At 32.6% G+C, this 24,806-nt stretch overlaps 1 protein-coding gene across 1 annotated transcript in view; it reads right to left on the minus strand.

The window, feature by feature from the left end:
• LOC118189821 (neural-cadherin-like) overlaps nucleotides 1-24,806 on the minus strand; it is a 1,221,277-nt gene that overhangs the window by 484,727 nt on the left and 711,744 nt on the right. Inside the window, exon 14 of the mRNA XM_085823084.1 lies at nucleotides 7,718-7,904. Within this exon, the coding sequence (XP_085679210.1) occupies nucleotides 7,718-7,904 (187 nt within the window). The remainder of the gene's footprint in view (nucleotides 1-7,717; nucleotides 7,905-24,806) is intronic.

Here is a 24,806-nt window from a genome sequence, read left to right on the forward strand (position 1 = left end):
TGCGTGCAAGTTGGAGGCGCGCAACGTTACAATCTTACAAAAAATTCGTAATTCAGCTTTCAAATTATAACTGTAATTTCTTAGCATTTTGAGCAATTTAAAGCCTATAAACATACAGCTTAATAATTTATATATTTAGTTTTTTTAATAGCATACCTAACTAATGCAATTTACATTGAATTTAATTGATATTATTTAAAATATACCGAACTGAGAAAACTCATTAACATATGAAGTATTTTTAATCAAAAATTTATGCATCAACGCCATCTGTTACGAATCACAGTACAAAATAATATTTTCGCTTCTTATATTTCTGTAACCTCTACAAATCATATATAATCTTTTCTTTTGTACAACTGAAAATAGTCGTAGAATGATGGTGTTTAAAAAAGAACGTCTTTGAAAAGGTGAATAATAAAATTGTTTTCTTTTAAATATAGTAGCGTAAAGTTATTCTTAAACCAGAAAAATAACGTTTTTGATGTAGCAACCGCTACATTGTTACCTACTGAAATCAGGCTAATACCATTGCCTGTAGGTGATAAGTAATGAGACTGCAATTCATTGCTCAGGTCTTCAAAACATAATTATTTCGTGATGTCTGCTATTAAAATTTTCAACTTCATGGAGTTCCATTTTCTTTTTTATTTCCTTAAAGTTTCTTGTAATTAATTCGTGAAATATTTCAAATTATTTCGCTCGTGGTACATTTACTTTACAAATAATAATTAATGTATACTTGTCTCATATATGTTCGAAAGAAAAAATGGCAGGCTCCCTTTCAAATTAAGTAATAAAAATGTCTAGTTTTAGAAAAAGCATCCTAAATACCAAGAAAAGCAAAAAATACAGTTTCATGCGTCACACAGGTATAGGGAAAGTATAATTTCTCAAAGAAAATCAAAGATTACAAGAATTGCTACTCTAGCAAACACACAAATGATTAAAAAGAAAAGGAAAAACGAAAGAAAGAAGAAATAGCTTTATTTTTTGATAAAATGCAATATTACAAACATAATTTTGATATGAAATTGGAAAAGAAAAAGAAAAGCATTCTTCTACAATTTTTATTTGTTATATTTTATGTAGTGGAATTGGAACCGAACTCTCTATATCTACAGATATGCCTGTTTACTAGAATAACGTTGCTCATTATATTGCATACTACCATTAGATTTATAAGGTTGATAGGCGTTGGCATTATATAAATATTGCAAATAATAGAAGTATCTAATGAACAGCTGTTATAAATAACTGAATTATTTACAATATATCATATATCAATTAGTAACAAAATGCTGTATTTTTCTGACGGAGCTTCATGAAATCGCTGAATTATGAACAATAATTCATTTTTACAGTATTTCTTCGCGACTTCTTTCTTTTCTAAAATCAGTATCCATAACAAATATGTGTTAAAATTCTCTTAAATAAGAACTATAATTTTTCATCAGTGTCGCGTAAAATATTTTTAAAACTCACATGTTTCTTTCAAGCCCCATGAATCACATTACATCGCCCATAAAGCATGAACATGATTCTTCAACAATGCTTATTTTCTTCATCTGCCTTTGGGTCTTCATAAATAACAACTTAACGACCACTATTTTCACGTTTATGCCAGCGCCATCTATTAGCAACGACAATAACCACATGGCTTCTCATTTTATTCTAGATAACTACGAAGGTTATACAGCGGAAATAAAATGCTAATGTAATATCATGGGGGCAGAGAAAGTTTTGTATTGGTAATAAAGAGCCAAGCTGGCTGTAGGAATGAAGCTAATAAATAAAATTAAGGAGCGTTTAGATAACTCCAGAGTAGAAGTTTGCATTAGCATGTGAGCATGCGCCAGATGTTTTAACAATTTTTTTGGGCCTGTTGTTCGTAATGGGTAGGAGTTTCGAGAAAAGAAATAAAAAATCAAGACATAAAAGAATACTTAAGAGTTTATTTTAATTAGCTTCATTATGTTATTTTCTTTTGCGTAATGTTGTTGTTTTCTTTTGTGTTATGCAAAAAAAAAAAAAGTGCAAAATAAACTCAATAATTAATGGTTTTATAGCAGAGAGAAAATATGAGACATCGCTTTATTCAGAAGGTTCTTGAAATGGTAAACTTTCTGACGGAACTGATACAAAATTAGGTTTTTGAAATTCAGTTGAGCCAAAATATTTTGTCAGTGTGTTTATCAACAAATACAGCATTTTTCACAATGTAATTCTAGCACATTTAAGATGATTTTAAATTGCCTACTGATGAATGAAATTTTGCAGTTCCATGCATCACGCACCATTATTGTTTACTTGGTTGTAGTTCTCCTTTGAAAAATAAATCATATGACAGCTTATTAGAAGAACTGCAATGCACCGGACTTTCATGAGGTGCAATCTGTAAACAAACTTTCACTTCTTGATTTCAATACTAGAAGAAATCCTACAATCATATTTTTAAAGCGTCAATCATTAATGCAAAGTTTTTATTCCAAAGATTTTAAACAACATGTAGTATGATCACAAAGCATATCGCATACAGATCACCTAAACAGTGTTTGGATGAAATTTAGAACGTCTATGTTCTAGAACGAAGAACGAAGAATACGATAGAACGAAGAACGTCTATGTTCTGTAGAACATGTTATGTCTATATGTCTATGTCTGTAGAACAATACACATTCTTTTCTTTGAAGTTGCTATCGTTTGCATTGAGTTCTTAAGCAGAGTTTGAAAGTCATCTGCATTGCATAAAATGGCAATGTCTCTAAGGTATGCGACGAAATAACAAAGTTTATTTTTTCGTCGTTAATAAAAGACTAGAACATTGGCGTGCCGTGATTTTAATCGACAGCTCACGAACCGCGTTGGTGGTCGCCTGAGAGAGGTGAAATGTAATAATAGTATTATTTACGTCCAAATAACTGATCTCTTTCAGAAGTGGGTGTCTTAGGAGGTAGTCACGAAAATGTTTAATAATGTTCGTTTCTAAATTTGATTCAACAGCAGAATCACAAAGTATTTAAAAACAGCATATCTTAAAAATTTCAGTTAGGTTAAATATTTTAAAATTTACAGTTTTAGTTAAAATTAGGAAGTCTCGCGCGCGGGAGATAAAAATGTTTTTTTTTTTTTCGTGTTTTAATCCGTTTTATTCTGTTTGCTTTTAAATCGTCTGTTAGAAAAGTCTGTTAAAAAAAGTATTTAATGTTTTACAAAATACGAATAAATCATAAAAATATATAACGTCATTCTATGAAAATAGTTGATGTTTTTAATTAGATTGATCTTGAAATAAAATCACTTTTATTATTTAAATCGATCCGATTCAAAAGTAAGAAACGAATATGATATTTAATACAGAAAGGTATATATATCGCTTTCAAATAGCTTAGTGTATTAATCGCGTTATTTTTGAAATAGCCCCTGATTTCATTTCTGCTGAAAAGTCATTTTAAATCACAACAATAAGAAAAACCTATAAGAATAATCACTTATACAATATTTGAGAACTTATTGCAAAGTTTAAGATAAGAAAGAGAAAATGGAGCAAAAGGAAACCGGAAAAACAGTTTTCAGGTTAGGAACACAATGTATTTCTATAAGAAAAAATGAATATATTGTGAGTTTTGAGATGTTTATGGTCCCTTTCTTATTTAGTTTTTATTCAAAGCAATTACCTTTAAATCATTAGCTGCTTTAAAATATGCGATATTTCGTTTTAATTTTTTGGTCTGAATCAATTTTTTAGCACAAAGCGGCGATTTGCCCAGAAAGGCTGTAACTTCGTTTCGGCATTTTGCGTTGATTCACTATAAACGGCAAATCACTTTTTACAGTGTTTTTAAAGTGTTACCAAATATTATCACCCTGTATTATTTTTAAAGAAATTAAATAATTAAGAATCTGTATAAATGTTTGTATGTTTCTCGCATTGTGATAAAATAACCATCCAATTGGGATGGTTTTGGGATTGGGATGGTACCTAGAGCCATTAAATTTTGAATAACGTACGTCTCCACCCGAATATGGGCATCTGGAAGGCCAAATTTTGAATTTGTTTTATTATATATTTAATATTTTGTAAAGCATTTATGAGTTTTTGATTAAGAAATTCAGCGGTTTCAAAGCGAGCAGTGGCAACACTGCATGGTGTATAAAAAAGTTTTTACATCCAGCGCGGAAGACTGTGTATCGGAAATTCTAAAGTTATGTCCATTTTAAAATTATTTTGAGATATTGTTGTTGAATTGAATTTTATGGTTTAAGTGCGAAGAACATGATATTTAATAAATAAAGGTGACACACAAAACATTTAAAAACCACCCTTATGGGCATAATATAAAATCTAAAAGCTTACTTTTTTTTTTTTTTTTTTTTTTTTGTTTACTAAAGAGGATAGAAAACAAGCGAATAAAATAAGAAATTATTTTTTAAACAGATATTGACTCCTCAGTCATTCTTTCAATATCTTTTACCTAACTCATCGGGAAAAAAATTCATAAATCATTGTTTCATATGAAAACGAATTTGAAACATGAAACATATTATAAGAAAACAATTTTAAGTAAACCCGTTTAATATTTATTTCCTTATTAATATATTATATTTCCTTATATATATATATAAATATTTTATTTCGTATTTTATCATAAACTTTAATTTAATACGACTTTGATTGATTCTATTCAAAATATTCCTTAAAACATTAAATATTATTAAATTCTTCCTCGCCATTTTGTTGCGAGACAAGGAACGTGATCGATAGTCGGATGCTTTTCGTTAAAGTATAACAGACATCTACATATTAAATACTCTGCTTCTTGTTAAAACAAAGTTTTCTGATTTCCAAAGCTTTTTTTTTTTCGGGGGAGGGGGCTCATACCAGTGTAATGAAACTTTTTTTAAATAATATAAATGAAATAAACAATAATAGTCGTGCATTCAAACTGTGTTATTTGAAACGTATTGTAAATTTGTTCTTACGAAGCTACAACGATGCACGATAAACCAATATTTTATGCACGATAAACCAATATTTTAATAATGCACTCCAAATCTTCTCACAAAAGCTATTAAATAACTAACTCTGCAATAGAAATTGTTTGGAGAATAAAACACAAATATACATATGACTGGCTATTCTCAGTGAATGAATTTATTCATATTCAAAATTTTTACAATTCTTTCTTTGGTAAGCAGCAGACGCGGTACGCATATATAGCGTACGTTTGGTATATACCACAGCTAGCAAGTCGCATGCGCCTCTCAAAGCCGAGTGGTGAGACTTTTACAAAAGAAAATATATGTATGAAATAAGGTAAACGAAAACTACTCAATGTCTAAAAGAAAGTAATTAAGTATTTCATTTCTTTTTTTTTTTTTTTTGAAAACTTATTAGCAAACTTAAACTGATCAATGTCTAAACGTAATTAATTTATTTCATTTCTTATTAATTTAAAATATTTAATATTGTCATTGAAAACATATATATTTATATATAAAATATGATACATAAGATATATATATGAATATATAGATAAAAGAACTATGTAAATCAGCTTTATGATTTAATTTATTTGATATTTCCTCTCTCCATTAAAAAATAATAACTTTCCTCGCCTGCACCATTTCTAGATAAATATATGTCACATGGCTTGTGTAACGCTGATGACGTAACTGATTCGGAACTTGAACTCAAAGTTTTGAGAACTGAAACCTTTATAACCTAAACAAAATCCTTTTCTTGGTGAGATTCAATACGCAGTAAAGTCTCTCCAAGTCATTAGCGCACAGAACCATCGTCAATCCATTGCAGCTTACTGCAAGTCATTTCATATTACGTATATATTGTTACGGTTTTTGTATTCATTTATTTAGTTTGCTATTTTTAATAGAATTTTTATTAATTTGTTTCATTTCCTCTTGCAATGCTGCTCGCGACTTATTTGAAGAGAAAACTACGCCGAAAAAAAGAAAAACACGGGAGCACGCGCATTTAATAAATAGATATCTGGTCATTGTACGTTTTTCCTTTTCGGGAAAAATCGAGAAAATACCATATAAGGTATTACTCCCATTTCCCTAGCGTGCCTTCGTGGTGTAACGGTAGCACGCTGGGCCGGTATTCCAGAGGTCCGTGGTTCGACTCCCGGCGAAAGCGGTTGCATATTTTTCATCTTTTCTGCTTCCAATTAACCTAATGACTCTACAACCAGACTATGCTCGTGCTGATTAAAAAGCTTATAAAATAAGAGAAAGAACATCTCAACTCAGTTGTTTTAGAAAACTGTTGTTGTTTCGTGTAGCGAATTCGAGGCGAGATTGGATTAGCCTTCTCTAGGATTCTCTGTTTTGAATTCAGTTCTGTTGAACGTTTTTAGTAGTTTAAAAGATAACTACTGTGAGATACTGGGATATTGTACGAATATCTGAGGAAATTTAAGCATTTTGTTTTATTTGTTGCGATAATAATAAATTTTATTCATTTTTCATCGGACTTGTGCATTCAATTCATAACGAACGCGTACGCACGCAACAATATTATACCAATTTTATAGAAACAATTTTGTAAAGGAAATCTTTAAAAGTTAGATTTGCTTATGGATGCTTAACAGGAAAAGTCTACCGAACTTCTGAATCATTAACAGCGGGAGGAACTAAATTGGAGCAATAAACAGAAGACCCATGCGATGCATCAGAAACCTTTAATATCATATAGAATTTGATGCATACTAAAAATAATTTTTAAACCGGTTCAACGTTCGAATCGATGAGAAATTTGCAGCAGCTGGAAGCTTTGGCAATTTCTAATACATTTGATAACAATCATAACTTAGAAGATGATATTACCTTTTAGAAAACATCGGGAATCCACAAAATTTAAGAACAACAGATATGTGGCTTGGTTGCCTGGGAACGAGCATACAAGCGAATGACGGGATAATTTTAAGGTAGCAGAAAAACGATTGGAGTCGTTGTGACATAAAGACAAGAGGAATCTGAAGTTACATGACAAAGCTGTAACAGATCATTATTTACAAAAGAAAGTATGGTGGAAGAATAGGAGTATTTAAAAATTGAAAAAGAATACCGCATCAAGCTGTAATTACAGAAAATAAACACAACACAAAACTCCTCATTGTCTCTTTGACATGATGAAGGCAAATTCTCTTTAAATGGTTGTTTAGAATCAGAGGTTTCTTTCCATTTGACACCTGTTTCACAACTTTTAAAATGATGCAAGTATGGAGTTGTGGCTTTTGGAAAATCTAGTTGCGGCTCTCGACGTTTCCTGAATTCTGACATGCTGCCCTTTCTGACATGAAATATTGGCCACCCCTGGTATGTAGGATTCTGAGTTAATATTGTAATTCAGATTCCGATTCGGCAGATGTCATTTTGCGGTGACAGGAAGATCCTTCTTTCATACTGCCCATTCCAATCTGATAACACCTATTATTTAATATTCAATACGAAATTATACCTAACGCAAATTTATGTCTTCAGTTTTATATATTTGTAAATGCAATATGTCCAGCATTCTTGCTTAAATCTTTCGCTGGTAAAAGCGCACTTACTAAAGCTAAATCCTTGTTATAATAACGTAATAATGCTCGGGGCTCTATGAAATTCAACAGTCTCTCACAGTTTTATCAACAAAGAATTTTCTAAGTTTCCGGAAATCTGAACTTACATCTTCAGTAACTAAAAATCCTACCTGAATTTGGCTCTCCTTGTTTCATATTTGGCCTGTCGGAGGCGGCGCCATCTTCTGCTCGGACCAAAATGGCGTAGGCTTGCTTCTCTTCTCTGTCGAATTCTACCCTGGTGTAGATTTCGCCAGTTTCCCTGTCAATGGTGAAGAACTTGTCTCCTTGATCCTTGGACTCTATGGCATAATACACCTGGAATAGGAAGATTTGTACTTTAAAACAGTCTCTTTTCAAGTGTAGCTGACATTAAAATGCATGGTATTTAAATTATGAAGTCATAATAACAATAACGATAATAATAGTGTAGTAATAGCAGTAAATATATAGTAATACTAATTCTCCTTTCTACCTCTGTTCTCTGTTTCTGTTTCTAACGAACTCTAAATCTCATTTTCAAAAAGAAACTAGAAAATAAGGGAAAAAACTATCTTTATAATCATTTAAACAACCTTGAATTTTATATCATGAGAGACTAACAGATATTAAAGCTATTAGTTCTCCCATAGTTTCCTTGAACAGTTTCGTTTCGCCATCCTTTTGACAAGAGATGATAAATAGGAAAGCTCATTTTCTAAAGTACTTACATATGAAAATAATAAAGCCATATTAGAACAGCTATCTTAATCTTGCAAGAAAAGCTCCAACTATTGTTTTACAAGAATAAGATAGCTCAGTAAGAATAAAAAGGTCAACTAGGCAGTAGTGTTTCTCCATGGAAGTTGGTTATTCTAACTTAAAACTATTTTTACCATCAATGTTTCAAAGTGAAGATTAATTGTCTCAACTAGTTTGCCTTAAATTCTGCGATTTCATTATCCTTCTTGGCAAATTGATGGTATAAAATAGATGAAAATCTATTTTATACCATCAATATGTATATTTTACCGCAAAGGGCAATTTGCCCAGAACGGCTATTAATTTTGTTTTGCCATTTTGCATTGGTTCACTATAAATGTCGGTTCAATATTCAAATTGCTGCCACCGAATATTAGAGCCCTGTATTATACTTAAATAAATGAAATAGTGAAGAATGTGCATGAATGTATGTATGTTTCTCACATTGTGATAAAACAACGATACCTAGAGCCATCCAATTTTGAATGACGTAATCCTACTGCGAATATGGGCATCTGGAAGCCCAAATTTAAAATTTGGAATTTATTTCATTATCGATTTCATATTTCGCAAACCTTTAACGATTTTTTTATCAATAAACTCAAGGATTTCAAAGCGAGCAATGGCAACGTTTTACAGAAAAAACATTTTTATCTCCAGCGCGTGAGACTGACTGTGTATCGGAAACTCTAAAGATATGCTCATTTTAAAATTATTTTGCGATATTGCTGTTAAATTGCATTTTATGGCTTAAGTGCGAAGAACATGATGTTTAATAAATAAAGGTAACACACAAAATATTAAAAAAAACACTCTTTTGGACGTAATTTAAAATCTGAAAACCTTTCAGATTTTCTTTTATCTTTTGATGAGTATAAATTTTATATTATTAATATTATCAGCAGCACCATCCTTATTATTGCAAAAAATATACTTACAGCTTTTTGGACAAAAGACGCATAGTTATGGCAATATACACTGGTTATCATAAATTAAGGAAAAATCACAAAAATCACGATTACTGAAAAGTTTGCATGTAGAATTTTATGAAACTTACCCACAATATACAACACATAGTAAGGTATCAAATAACATAAAAAGAAATTACCAGATAATTATGGTAGCATAGAAATTAGCATATGTATAAAATGAACAAATCGAAGATGTCAGTTTGCTATAGTAAAAGTAACTTCAATATGGAATATAATCGCCTCTGGAAGCAATACAGCACATTCAGCGATGTGTGATGCTTTCAATTATGCGGTCTATCAATTCCATAGGAAGCGAGAGCCATTGCTCTTGCAAAGCAGTTGTTAGCGCGGCAAGGGTCTGAGGGGGCGGATTGAGAGCAGCTTGACGTCTCCCTAAAGCATCCCAAACGTGCTCGATATGATTCAAGTCCTGGGATCGAGCTGGCCACTCCATGCGCATAATTGTTTCCTGTTGAAGATAATCATATACGATGCGAGCCCTGTGTGGTCTTGCATTGTCGTCCTGTAACAGGAAAGCATCCCCTATTGCCCCGGCATATGGGCGCACATAAGCATCAAGGATGTCCTCTCTATAAACATGAGCATTCACGGTTCCCCTTGGAAAAACATGGAGGTCTGTGCGTGAACCCAAAGAGATGCCACCCCAAACACAGACACTGTCTTTTCCGTATCCATCTCTTTCACGGATGTTTGACGGATGATAACGAGTTCCAGATTCTCTCCTTATCAAATAACGCCTATTATCGCGTTCTAGACTAAACCTGGACTCATCCTTAAAGAGAATAGCTCTCCATTGCTCATGCGTCCAGTGTACATGTTTTCGTGTCCACTGCAAACGGTCCCTCCTATGGCGTGACTTAAGCAGCACGCAAATGGTTGTTCGCCTCGCATACAGACCACCTTCCTGAAGCCTTCTACGCACAGTTGACGTTGACACCAACCTTCTGGTGGCTGCAGCAAGGGAGGATCTAAGAAGAGTCGGAGTAGCGGTTCAATTCCTGAGTGCACATAATGTCAAATATCGGTCATCAGCGCTCGTCTTAGCAGTTGGCCGTCCTTGGCTGAACCTCCTAGTTGCCGAATCTGTGATTTGAAATTGCCTCCAAAGTCAACGAACCACAGAAGGATTCACATTTAGCCATCTGGCCACTTCTGTTCGACTTTTTCCTGCCTCTAGTCTCCCAATGGCTTTCTGTCGTAGTTCTGCAGGCAAGTGATGCCTGGAGATCATTGTTACGAATTGGCTATCTCAAATTTCTGATGTCAGTATCACTGTGAAATATGTGGGCTTGCTCTCAAACATGGACTTTTATGCTATGACGTATTCCGAGTGCAGCGCAGCTAATTTGCATATTGGAATTTTACTCAGCTACTCTTACTTGGCAATATATTCAAATTTTACACGGTTTGGCTTATTTTTGAGGGAGTTATTGCTATTTTTTTTATTTTTCCTTAATTTACGATAATCAGTGTATTAGTGCCCTGTTGCGCTAAAAATACATTTTAAAACAGAAATGAATGATACGCGAACTTCTTAAGAAACACGTAATTATAAACATGTTGTTCATTTGTATATGTTACGTTAATAAAACTTATATTCTTCCCAGATATCTTGGATGAAAATATAAAGCGTCTTGAATGTATCAGTAAAAAAGGAGAGACGAGTGAATATACTTTAGGTGCTTCAAATACCTGTTATTGTCAGAAACTTTCTTGAAGCCATTTTTGACACTAAAAAATATTTTTTACATTCCACGGAGTCCCTCCTCCAGGGATCATAATTTTTGCATTCATTTTAAGAATCTTCATGAAAAGAAATTTACAAAACGGAAATGCTTTCGTAGTGAGAAATATAAAATATTCCCTTACCAACCCTAAAGTGCTGGTATTCAAATATACATAGATTTCTCTACAAAGCCTGATTTAAAAGGATATATTCAACAATAAATCTGAATTTAAAATATATTGTCATTCTGGCATTCAGATCGATATTTTTGGCATTAGAGGTAGTCCGTACATCTCTAAGACAATTTAGCGTTTCGATTTTGTTCTACTACATTCAATCAGACTAAATCGAAAACTCTTTTTTCTGATATATTACTTTAATCAGTCATATCTCTTACGCAAATTAACGTTCCACTCTCTAGGTTCTCTAGTTAAAGCCAGATTTATCAGATGCTAGTTTGTAGAGTTCTGGGACATTGCATGCGACATAACGTCATAAAACATGATTATAGCATACGTAAAAGATCGCACGTGTAACATTCGTATGATCTGCGTATAACATGCGTAACATACGGATAATTTTGTGTATAACATACGGATAATTTGCACGTAACATTAGTAATACGTATAATTTCCCGTATAACATACGCATAATTTTCGATAACATGCGTATAATTTTGCGTATAACATAGATAATGGTTTCGAAACATGTCTTAGACATAATTTAGACATGCGCATAATTTCTTTTTCATATAGCAACTGCAAAACTCTTTCATGCAAATTAGAATTTTTCGAATTAGTTTATAGTACATATCGCACATACTATATTAAATTACCCATATATATTACTAGTAGGGTAGAAGACACAACTTTAAAGTATATACCGACTTGGGAGACAAAATTTTATCGATATTTCGAATTAGCTGAAAGCTTCAAGGTTTATTCAATTTCTAAATTTGAAGCTAAGATCTTAACTTTCTGAATTTCATCTCACGTGTCCTAGCTAGTATCAGAAATCATTGAATAAAGCTTCATATAATCTTTCAGCTTTAAGTATCAGAAATCACTGAATAGTCTTCACCGGAAGCTTAGCCAAATATTCAATAAAGAGTTTCTTAGTCCACGTTAATTTTGATTTCCTTTCAGCGGTTTCGAACGAATAGTAGTTATTTTAATCCTTTTTTGAAAGTTTTATCAATATAGATGACAATATTGACAATAGTGCAGTTACCTAATTTACTCCTGCTAATTATTAAGACACTACAGAACCATATATAATAGAAATTCGGTTTCGATACGAATAGTATTATTTCTGTAGTTCTTATTCAAGAAATAACGAACACAAACATTCTTTTTTTAAAAAACAAAAAGTATTAAATTTAATAAAATAAGAAAATAACAATCCATAATAAATGGTTTAATAATTACATGAAGCATTTTCTCGTGTTAAAAGTGGGAAACATTTACTAATTACCCTTAATATGCTGAAACTAAAACTCTCTTCTGTGAAGCAACTGTGCTATAATTGACTAATTGACTGTTAGATGGACAAGATAAATTATCCCCCAAAAAAGAATAAATCCTGCTTATAAGCTAATGCTATACACAGGAATTGTGAAACAATGTTTCTTCTGTCAAAATAACTAATTGCTTTCACTCAAAAGTTATTTCTATATTTTTCATTTCTTTAATTTTATTCACCACTAAGAAAATATTTCATCCTGCGATATAAATCAGTTTATTCTACGACTGAGCGTAACAAAATATAGAGCCTTTTTCTTTTTCCATTCTTTAACATTATTAAGATAAAATGCGGCCAATTGTTTATTTAATTTCCTCGCAAGGAACGAAACAATTTACGTGTAATGAGAAATTACCAAACGTTGCAATCTTGTGTTGTCTAAAATTAAAAAGATCGTTAACGCAATTAAAAGAGTCTTTGATTAATCCGCATTTCTAATTAGATTGCGGAGTGTAAGTTCAAGCCTACCATCTAACGTGGCACTGCATAATTTCATTGCGGCTGAAATTATGTATTTATAAGAACTGCACTTCCCTAGGCTATTTTTCTATCTCGGGAAATTCATACACAAGGTAGACACTTTTATAATGCAAATTAGGTAACGATTTTCATTACAGATGGAGTTTGTTAGCATTTGCAAGAGAAAGGAATGATTAGACACACATAGCTTTTCTTCCTTTCGCATTATTACACTTTTCTTACAAATTAATGAGTAAATAGTTAAACAACGTTGTTTATGGTACACAATAATCTGAATTATGAATGTTAGAATTAATGCATAATAAACTAGAAATCCATTCCGAATTTTAATAGTAAATATTTACATATTTGATCATAAAAATATACAAGATGTATTGACATGAGTTTACAAAGAAATCGGTTTTTGTTAAAGAGTATAAAGAGTGCTTCATTATATATTCAAACACAATAGTTGTATAATAAGAGAATTTATCTGCACGCCTTTTTTCGTAAGCACATAATTTCTTCCTATTAATTTTATCCATCCATAATTATCTTTGGAAAATCCTGTAAAGAGCAAGAAACTCATACTTTTGTTCCTCAACAATGGCAGCTATTTTGGAGAAAGCGTTGCAATTGCTGTGTAAATATTTGTTCGCATTTTCTGCACGTTTCTCTTTCATTTTGTATTATGCAAATTTTAGTTCGTTTACTAGTATTGTTATATATTTCGTTTGTATTAAAACACGTCAAAGGAAATTATTATTTCTTTTATTCGTATTTATTAATTTCACTTTAAAAATCTGTTATCCTGACAAAATAAAAATACTTCAGGGATATATTGTTTACAAGCCAGCAAATGCATATACATTATTTTGCGCTTTATTGCGCTTAGTCCAAGCGCAATAAAGGCATAGTTACGTCTTGAATAATTAAATATTTTCTTATTACTTAAACGCAAAATTCTGTACTCGACAATACCTTACGATGAAATAATATCATAAAAAAATTCTTTTCTTCTAACATTTGGCTTCGCAATTTTAATAGCTGTCTTCGAGGTGTTACAATGTAATCTGGAATTTTCCAATAGTAATTTACATTTGTATATTTGTTTATCTGTGGATGGCGTATACATGCACGTTGTATATACACTAAATACTAATTGTAAAGATTATTAATAGCACAATCCACCAAATCTTAAATCTTGTAGAATATATATCTCAAGCATTCATTCAAAAATCAGGTTTTGCAGCATGCTTTCTGGATTTTCAAAAGGCGTTCGACCATGTCTAGCACAATGGCCTCCTCATACACAAGCTCTCAAACTTTCTTCTCCCTAATAGTTTCACATTATTAATGAGATCTTACTTCAAAAGAACTTTTTAGGTCCGATGTGGAAATGCACTTTCAGAAAAGAAAATTATCCACCGTGGAGTCCCACAGGGTTCAGTTTTGGCACAAAATCTTTTTAACATCTATATAAACGATTTTCCTTTCCCATCCAACTCAAAAATTCTAAAGTATGCAGATGATACGGTCATTTTATCCAAGTCCTTAAATCCTCAACTTGTCATAAATAATGCAAATCCTCAACTTGTCATAAATCGTTTCAAAATGGTGTAACCTGTGGAAAACTAGTCCTAACACCTCTAAATGCTGTGTGGTGCTCTACAGACGTTGCAGAACTACAATGAACACCGACATCACAATAAATGGTGAAATTGTCCCTGTTGCAAGTTCGTACAAATATTTAGGAGTTACCATTGACCAAAAACTCACCTTTAAAGATCATATCCATTCTGTACTAAACCATGCCAATTCTGCTTATATGGCTATTTATTGTTTAATCGAAAAAAAAAGGTGAAAACTGAATATTCTCCTAAAAAGATCACTTTACTTATCCCTCATTCGCCCTATTTTATTATACGCAGTTCCTGCTTGGGCCACTGCAAATAAGACGGAAAGAGTAAAAATAAATGTTTTGCAGATCAAAATTCTAAGATCAATAGTGAACGCGCCGCGGTTTGTGAGTAACTTCATTATCCATCAGGAATTAAAAATAAATCCTATCCATGACCAAAAGTTAATTGCTGCTCATAATGTTTTCGAAAAAGCAAAAGGACTCGCCTTATTCTGCAGTTAAAGAACTCACCGAATATGATCCTTTAATAGAATATGTTGTAAAACGCCCAGGATCTATTCATAACAATGCACACTGGCGGTAACGGTAAACAGGAATATATTTTACAAATGCTTTCTTAATTCAGGCGTACATACACAACTGTTTGCTTGACTTTGTCACTACTGATTCCTTCGCCTTCGTGTGTGGTGCGTAGCACCTTAATTCCTATAACTACCGTGAAAGGCCTTAGGGCGCATTTTGATTTAGTGGCAAAACCTCAAAGTAGTTCATGCCAATCCTAAAGACGATTAGTTCCGAGAACTAAAATTTGCTAAGTAGAAACAAGCAGATTATCACATAAATGGTTTAATTATCTTTATAAATTAAAATATGCATAATTGGAAGTGGTATTTCCTTCGGCAATAATTTCACACGGTGCGGATGCTTTTAATTGTGCGTTAGCAATTACTTTGTTTTAGATTCGAATAAATGTAAGCAATATCATCTTTTCCAAAGTTCGAAAGAGCTTTCGTGACTTTTTAATTATTTAAAAATGATTAAGATCCCGAAAATGTGAAATACTGCCTGCAATTCTTTTTCCTAAAGAAGAAAATGCAACTGAATTACTGACACACAATTTAATTTATGTATATGATATTCTGTTCCTGATTCAGTGTTGATACGATGATGCGAGACTTTAACGAAGACTGTGGTAAAATTTAACAAGAAATCCGGTAACAACACCAGTGCAGGGTTTACGTATATAAGCTTGTAGGATCTACTTGTCTAACTTCTAAGTAAGAACTATAAGAGTAGTAACTGCACGGGAGAAGGATTAAAAGTACCCTTTATTAACCCTTTAAAATTTACAATGCGTCAACTCGACGCTAACTGAAATCACAGAACTAAACTAAAAATTCGAAGATATGCACAAGTAGTAGTACTAAGCTACAAGGATCAGATAATTCATGTTTCTTAAACCCGTCTCGAAACTAGTGGCAGGAAGTAAATGCAGTTATGCCACGCGAACCAGCAATAACTCGGGGAGCAGAAGCTTACGCAACAGAGGTGACGGCAATAGCTTAACTCTCTCTAAATATCCTACTGAACCTCGGTTTTTTAAACTCTTTCTTTACAAGGTAGAATTTGCATTAGTTCACGCGCGCTGCCAACTTTAAATATTCTGGCACTGACAATTAGGGGAAGGAAGGCTTATAGGAAAGCTTGAAATTAAAACTTAACATGTTAGTTAAAAATAAATATAAATCCCTACAAGCTACACAAGCTATATAGCTAAGGGCTCAAAAAAATAAAATATAGTATAAATATAGTATAATAGACTTATAAAGGTCCCCATATCTCAAATAGCTTATGGCCTTATCAACTCTAAATCCTCTGAACAACACAATGCTAGACTGCTTCTCGCCATTTGTGATAAGCTGTCTGTAGAAAAATTCGCGAGATTTGTAGCTACAAAAGTTTGTCGCTTTCTATGCACTTTCCCTAAATATCAAGAATTCTTGTGTGGGGATTTTTGGGGGCGAATTCTCAAAAATCGATTAAGCTATCGGAAACTATATTCTATCTGGGTTCTAACACTGCTATTGGACGAACACAAGAAAACACGGATTGGCTCTTATCCCGACATTCTTCTGGAAGGCGAAGAATTCAATCACATCGTTACAAGTGACGGAACATTTATATTCGGTGGAAATGCAGAACTGAAATGCCAATCTCTGGAACAGAAGTACTTCAGACGCTAACAAAAATTGAAAATTCAGGCAACTGATTTCAGCCAAAAAGATGATATGTAAGTTGGTTTGGAGTCGATATGGAATTTTGCTTACAGAATTTTTGCAACAAACTCGATTGGAAAGCGATTGAGTAAGAATTTTAAAAACGTTTCTAAGAGCAATTCAAAAAACTGCGATAAATTCTATTCAAGTTGTACTACTGCTTCATGACGACGCTTGACAGCACAGCCAATACATTCTTCAAGTATTTCTATTTTGCTAGAACAGCAAATCCTCGAAGTGAAAACAATATAACAGCAAATCAAATAAGAAGTTTTCTTTGACATGTTTAATTAATACAAATGAAATGTATAAAAATGCATAGCAAATGTACTAAAATTTACATAGTACAAAATGAAGAAAAAGTGCAGAAAATACAAACGAGTATTTACAGTAATGCAATAATATGTTGCTCCAGTTGAAGCCCACTTCGATGAAACAAACCAATCATGCTTCCTGTAGCCAAATTTTAGAAACAATTGATTTTCATTTATTTCTGCATTAGATGGTTTTTACGCTTTAATGAGACTACGGCAAAGCCTCGAGGGCTATCTTCCAAAGGAGAGGAATGTCTTTGTGGAAGACTTTCTAAGGAAAACTGGCTCGTATACACTTTAGACATGGGGGAAACCACGAAAACGCCCATCAGCCAGCCCGTTTGCGGGATTCGAACCTCAGACCGATCTACCAGTGTTCAGCGATTTTTACCGGTCGGTCACTGGTGGGCATTTCTGCATTAGAAGATGCTTTTAATCGTAAAGTGTTTAGAGGATGGCGAAGTAAAAAGTAAGATTCGATACTGACTGAATGAATCGGCCGTAAATTATTACGAAGAACCGAGCAAAAACTGGAGGGCCGCGTATAGCAAACGCTTCAGTCTACTACGTCAATACTATCTTAAAAATTAGAATACACATTGGTGAAAATGTATTAAAAAATCTCATTTCCATATCCCTTTGTACCAAAACGGTACTGAATTTCTGAATATATTATGTAATCCTCAATGCTGCTACTTAATGACATTAAGATTTACATTTAAGTAAATTATTTTAAAAAAGAAACACATAGACAAAATTGCAATCAGTATATAGCTAGAGAATTTTGTTGCAATCACTGGGTTTTGCTTTTAATGCAGACAACAAGAAAAAGATGGTTTGGTGCTATCTGCCTAAGGGCAGGAATGCCTTCGGGGAGGATTTTCTAAGAGAAACTGGCATGTGTACACGTTACACATGCGAAAGGTAACGAAGGCGCCTATACAGCCAGCCAGTTTGCCAGGATTCGAATCCCGGACCAAACTACCAGTGTTCGGCGACTTTACAACTCGGCCGCTGGTGGGCCCAGAAAGGAATGGGAAATTTCACAGGAATTTGTAGCCAATACATACAATGCATAATTCACGCGAAAATACTTTATTATCTATAAAATGAAACACTTACAACTTTGCAATTTAGAATTTTTTCTCTTTTGTAGCAAATGAAACTTCAATTTGTTTTTCAGATCCGAAGTAACTATTTATGTTTCATAATGATATAAATAAGCAACGAAATGCTTCTCCAATTCTACCTTTACTTGTGTCTAATTACTTCAGAAAGTAGCCCCATAACGAAGGAATATTTCCTTGCAAATCCCCATTTAAGTCCATTAAAAAAAGAAAACACTGAACCTGAATCTCCTTCACGATGCCAAAGAATCTGAGAGAAACTATTGTTGTCAAACAGACAATGCTATGACTTCACAACAGTTTCAGAGAAGAAATCAAAAGAATAGCTTTATAACTGATGATAATGAAAGAAAATTATTTAATTTTTCTGACTTTTATTTTTTCTTTCGGTTGAGTTTTGGATCCGAATTATAGTTTGAGTATCATATTTCTTATTACAATTTTCTCTTCTTAATTCATTTTTTGTCATATCTATAATTGTCATATCTATATTCATCAGAAGAATAACACAAAATATCTCATTAACAAACGCTGAATGTAGCAACAGTCATTCCTGAAAACGAGTTAAGACGTCTGAAGAGCAGAAAAGACATTTCTGTGGGAACCTACATACCGTATTGTGGCGTCTTTTCCCATTGCCAGTAACACTAAATTATCTCTATATACTCCTGATTACATGTTGCCCTATAATCAAAATCACAGAATTTAAGATATCTACCAATCCATTCATACTACAAGCGACGTCTTATTTTTCCATTTTACCCAAACGTGCAGAGGTAAGAAGCATGTTTTAACTTGCAAAAAACTTGCAAAATCCAACGTTTACCTTTCGTCTAGATCAGTGATGGCGAACCTTTTGGTGGCCGCGTGCCATCCGCTTAAGATATTAAATTAGAACTATTCATAAGTTACCTCAAAATGCTTAGATCTGAAAACTGGAATCTTTTTAACAATGAAAGTATTAAAACTCACCGGCAGTCTGCAATAAATTTGGATTCGTTTATCAAACATTAGCTGCTTCAACTTTGGCGTATTCTTTGCCATGTAATACTATTGGCCCAAACAGTTCAAACGTCATAAATTGGATCAATAAATATGTAAAGCATTTCTATGGCGATATATGAAAATCTTATATCTAGGCTTAGGCCGTATGCCAGTAGCATTATGCGATAAGTACGCAAGCGAAACGTTCAAGAACAGACTAAAACACTTATTTAAATTACATAGTATCATTTTATTGTGATTATTGATTAAGAATGTAATATTTTAGTCGCATGCCGGCTGATCATGCATAGGTTCGCCATCACTGGTCTAGATTCAATGCCGTCTCGCAGTAATCATTATCATGCTGAATTTTGACAATGTTATGTTATGTTACATTATGTAGAAGTGAGGGGGGCCACCTAATATTTACCCTAAGTAAGCAGGTATTAGCCCCACACACTAACTAGAAAACTAACAACATTCTGGCATCATTTCCTCGAGTCGTGATGAAAATTGGGACTCAGTGAGCACTACAAGTACTGCCACCGGCGGTGGCATCAACGGTACTCCTACCTTTCAGCTAAGTAATTAATTTATTATTAATTTATTTATTATTAATTAATAAATAATTAAATTAGCTCAAGCAAATGGGATTAAATTACATGATATACATTGCGAAATACATAGTTGTATAGTTGTGCAGGTACATATTTTGAAGATGTTATCTATTGTAGTGGGTACAGGCAACATGTTTCAGGACATTATATATTGCATTAGAAACAGGCATGATGTTCCCATGTTACAATTTTTTTTTTTTTTGTAAACATGATCTGTTTACTATCAGAATTAATTAAGAACTATAAAATTGTTTACAAAGCTTACATTTAAGTACTGTTGTTAACAGCTCAATTTTGACGATTTATTATGTGCTGTAACGTATGTTTTTGTGTTAATTGATTTTCAGAAATTACATTATTGTCTAGAAGTACATTCTTATCTACATGTAAAAATTGATCATGACATTATAAATTGAAGTGGCTAGAAACAACTTATTTCTAGTATATAGGTCATGCCTACAATCATGACTTAATTACATATTTTTTTTTACAAACAGCTGTCAAAAATAGAAAATATAAAATAATAAAAAAGACGTAAATAAATAAGTCTGAAAACAAAAGGAAAAAAATATCTTTATCTGCATACTTATGCGTACTACGTACTTTTAGATATATCTGCATACATTTGCTGATACATTGCCAACTTATTTTTGTCAGTTCATTGTATGTAATTGTGCTTTTACAATAATTAGTTTACATGAATTACATACTATGATACATTACATTGTTGATACTTTACCAACTGAATGCTGGTTATTTATTATATGCGTTCACTTATCAGATAATGTGTAATGTGACCTTATGTTACATAGAAATGTAGAGGGTCATATATTATTTACCTGAAGTAAACAGATAGGAGCCCCTTACCCTACTTGTGAGTGACCTATTTTGTGCTTCATATAGATTACGGTGCTTATTTCTTTCCTATAAAGGTACGCCCGTGTACATTATATCTGCATTTAATTGCTTTATTTTTCTATTGCTGGAGCATTTCTTTGAAGGCTAAATTACGCTACATAGATCTTGACTTCTAGCAGCCAAAAAGTCAATAACCTTCGTAATTTTATTCCTCAAGTGCTTGTTTTTAACTGCATATCTTAGAAATGGTAATAAATCCTCTTCTGAATTTGGCTTCTTTAGATGAAGGGAATCTGTAAACGGGTAGGAAAATAGATAATGTTCAGGGTGACCCTTTTCACCACATGCACAGAAGTCTGACTTTTGACAATGATAATTCAATAGCAAAGTCATATTTTCAGCTTACAGAGACTTTCTAATGGATTAATTTGCCTCGTGGATTAATTTCTTCTGGTGGCGTATAATAATATTTCTTTTTAAAATGTTTATTTTTCACATTTGTGCGACAATTGCTCTCCATACGCTAAAATACTCTTTTTAAAATTCTCCACACATTTGTATCACCCTTTCACAACTAAAAACCCATAATTAAACTGCTAAAAATGATTACAACTGAATGCACGGCCAAAATGTTAGTACCTTTCTCGTATCTGTTTTGAGAAACCTTGAAGCATCGATCACATGATATATGGTAATAGAAACATCCGCAAAGAAATAGGAACATGACTCCGAGCAGAAATAATGATTAGTTGCCTAATCTGGCCTATAGCTGGCTAAGCAGTATTATTATTATTATTATTATTATTATTATTATTATTATTATTACTTCCCAATTCCCGTTGTCGTCTTTGGCATTCATTTTCCCTTTTCGTCTTCATATTTTTGTTTCGGTCTCGTATGTTTCTGCGCAAAGTGTATTTTTTTTTGGAATATCGCAAAAAATGTTTTATACAGAATTAGTTCTATATAAATATATGTGCACAATATATAAATATATAAGAATAAAAACCTCTCCTAGTGACCACTTTCCCGAAAAACAATCAAACATTAACCTACTGGTACAAAATTTTGTTACATTAAAATAGAGATAAATTCCTTAAGTTTTTTGACGTATTTTACAAACTTTTAATGTCTACTTTTCCTGGTACGTCTCATATCTATGCATTGTTAAAAGAATGTACGTATGTCATACTTGTAGGCTAGCTGATGCTCGTGGTAGAAGCGCTCACGATATTTTAAAAATGGCTAATGGTACATACTTGAAATTTGATAGAATTCTTTATATGGGTACTATTTTTTAACTGAATGAAAAATCTGATGAATATTTCAATATTAAATAAAATTATGTACGAAAACATTACAGATTTTTATAAAATACATTTCATAAACTCAACTCCAAATAAAATAAAAATTTAACACGAAATTCTTAGAATTTTTGGTTCACAGTAGTGTCTAACTGTTATAAAAGCTATATATTAAACATAGAATTAATTTATACAACAGAATGTTTTCAACTGTGCGCGCAATGTGGAAACATGACGAAAAATTTGTCACAAAGCGGATTAAATTATAAACATATTTGTGGCAACACAAACTTTCTGATTACTATTTCAGAAAGCAGTTATATTATGTAGTCAGCTGTAAACGGTTGGAAATAATTTCTTCTAAAATAAATAAGTTATCCCAATTCTTGCAACAGTCACATATTCGAAGACCTTATAGGTTTAAAGGTGAATGAATCCCCTTAATTATGATACAGCCATTGAAAAATATTTACCGTTACTTTTCTTATAGACTAGTCTCTGAAAATAACTAAATACATGAATCTGTTAAGTTAACACTTCCTACTTGAAAATGGATAACCTTCGGGAAGCCACAGTAAATTGGCCAACGCCGTCGCTGATAAAATTTATTTGGTTACAATGCGATCAAAATAAAATTCTCTGGGGAATAAGACTGATTTGCTTCAGATCACTTACGAATCACAAGCTATGATCTTTTATAAGAGCTGTGATTCCTCCTTGTTTCTACAGACTGACACTGATCCCTCGAGTCCATCCAAAAATGTCAGTTTCTAGAAATCTCTGAAGAGATTAAAATACTAAGCAGAATGACTGAAAAATATATATACGATGCATTTCTTTCTGCTCAGAGTTTAACCGGGAAAGCAAGAACACGTTAATTATTTTCATTTATTTAACCTAATATTTTTTGGTATTATCTGTAATGCCCCTTTTAGTATCATCTATGAAGAACTAGTTTAATACCTTGGAGAAGTTTTCTGAAAATAATAACAAACATAAAAACTTGTAAAAGGATTGTGATATAATTTAAGCCATTGACACAGAGACAGGGAAAAACTAGGGAAAATATTTCATATTTGAGAAAGCATTAATGTACATGAGTGGTTTGGTCTTAAGCGTTCAGACACTGGCAAACATCAAATTCTTAAATTGACTACATAGCATTATCGTCAAAACAAACGATAGAAGCATTTAATTTTTAACCCACTGTCTACCATTATCTATATATAAAGAAGTAAGTATGTTTGTTTGTCCTGTCATAACTCTGTCACTACTATAGCTATCGTCACCAAACTTTCTACAATTCTTTTCTGGGTTCTGGAAACGGTCGACGTCTACATTTTTCCAGAAAAAAAACAGCTAAAATCAGAGATATTAATTAAAAACTCGGAAAAACACTCATCCCGAAGAGGGTGGATTAATCCGGATTAGAAGCGATGGAGAGAAAAGAGAAGCTGCGTGCCCATCATGGGAGTTACGTGCCAGTAAGATCATACAGATGGCTGCCATGATTCATTCTGCGAAGGCTATATGATATATGTCTGGCTTTGTTGGAATTCAATTCCCCGTTTGAAAAAGATCTCCATTTTTCCAGAAATGAATATGGTTTGTACTGTTACTAACTGAATAAGACTTGTTAATATGTTTTTCCTACTAAACTGGATTAGTTAATTGATTGACTTCAGTTAAATCGTTTTTTATTTCATTAAAAAGTTTTCAAACAGAACAACGAATAATCTATATTTATATATATATATAAAGAAGAAAGTCTGAGTGTTTGCTTGTTCGCTATTAATTCAGTCACTGCCATAGCTATCGACCCCAAACTTTCTATAATTCTTCTCTGGGTCCTGGAAAAGGTCGACATCCAATTCTTCCAAAAACAAAGTAGTTAAAGTCAGAGATATTAATTAAGAACTCGGAAAAACTATCATTTTCGCCCTTATTTTTCCGAGTGGCAATAGTCTTGCTAGCAGGAGACCAAAATCTGCTTTATTCCGAAAGTTGTTGCCATTGTTCGCTTTCACATCCTAGAGTTTGTAAATAAAAAAATTTCTAAGTTTTACGATGAAATAAAAATAGCATTGCCGAACATTAAGTACATTATTCCCGATTCCAAAAATTCGTGAGAAGCCATTTCGGCTATTCCCAACTTCGTAAGACTTTAATCATCCGAAATATTAATTAAAAACTATAAAAGCGCTCATTTTTCAGGGTAGCAACAATGTCACGCGTTGGAGATAAAAATGCTTTATTTCGAAAAGTGTTGCTCTGTTCGCTTAAAATAGTAGAGTTTGTTAATCAAAAATTGGTAACTTTTATAAAATCTATACATATAAAGAATGTATGTTTGTGTGTTCGCGTTATTGATTTCTGATCAATTATGATTAATTTTTTGCCACATTCAATCGACTAAAATGGAATATAAGTGAAATATTGGATGGAACTTGATCTTTTATAACCGTTTTATTAGAAAGACGAAAGTCATTAAAAACTGCGTGCCATTGTTGCTGATATAATGAGAGAGAATTAGCTTATTTTTCTATCGAAATTCTTATGTGGGTTCCATATCGCATCAGACTGAAAACTTTATGACTTTGAATCGTATTTTTTACACCTTTATTAGAGAAGGATTTCAGCGGTATCGTTCGCTTTGTTG

The sequence above is a fragment of the Stegodyphus dumicola genome, chromosome 1, assembly GCF_044657685.1.
Source record: "Stegodyphus dumicola isolate Sdum_Otavi_A_Nest chromosome 1, ASM4465768v1".
Classification (NCBI taxonomy): domain Eukaryota; kingdom Metazoa; phylum Arthropoda; class Arachnida; order Araneae; family Eresidae; genus Stegodyphus; species Stegodyphus dumicola.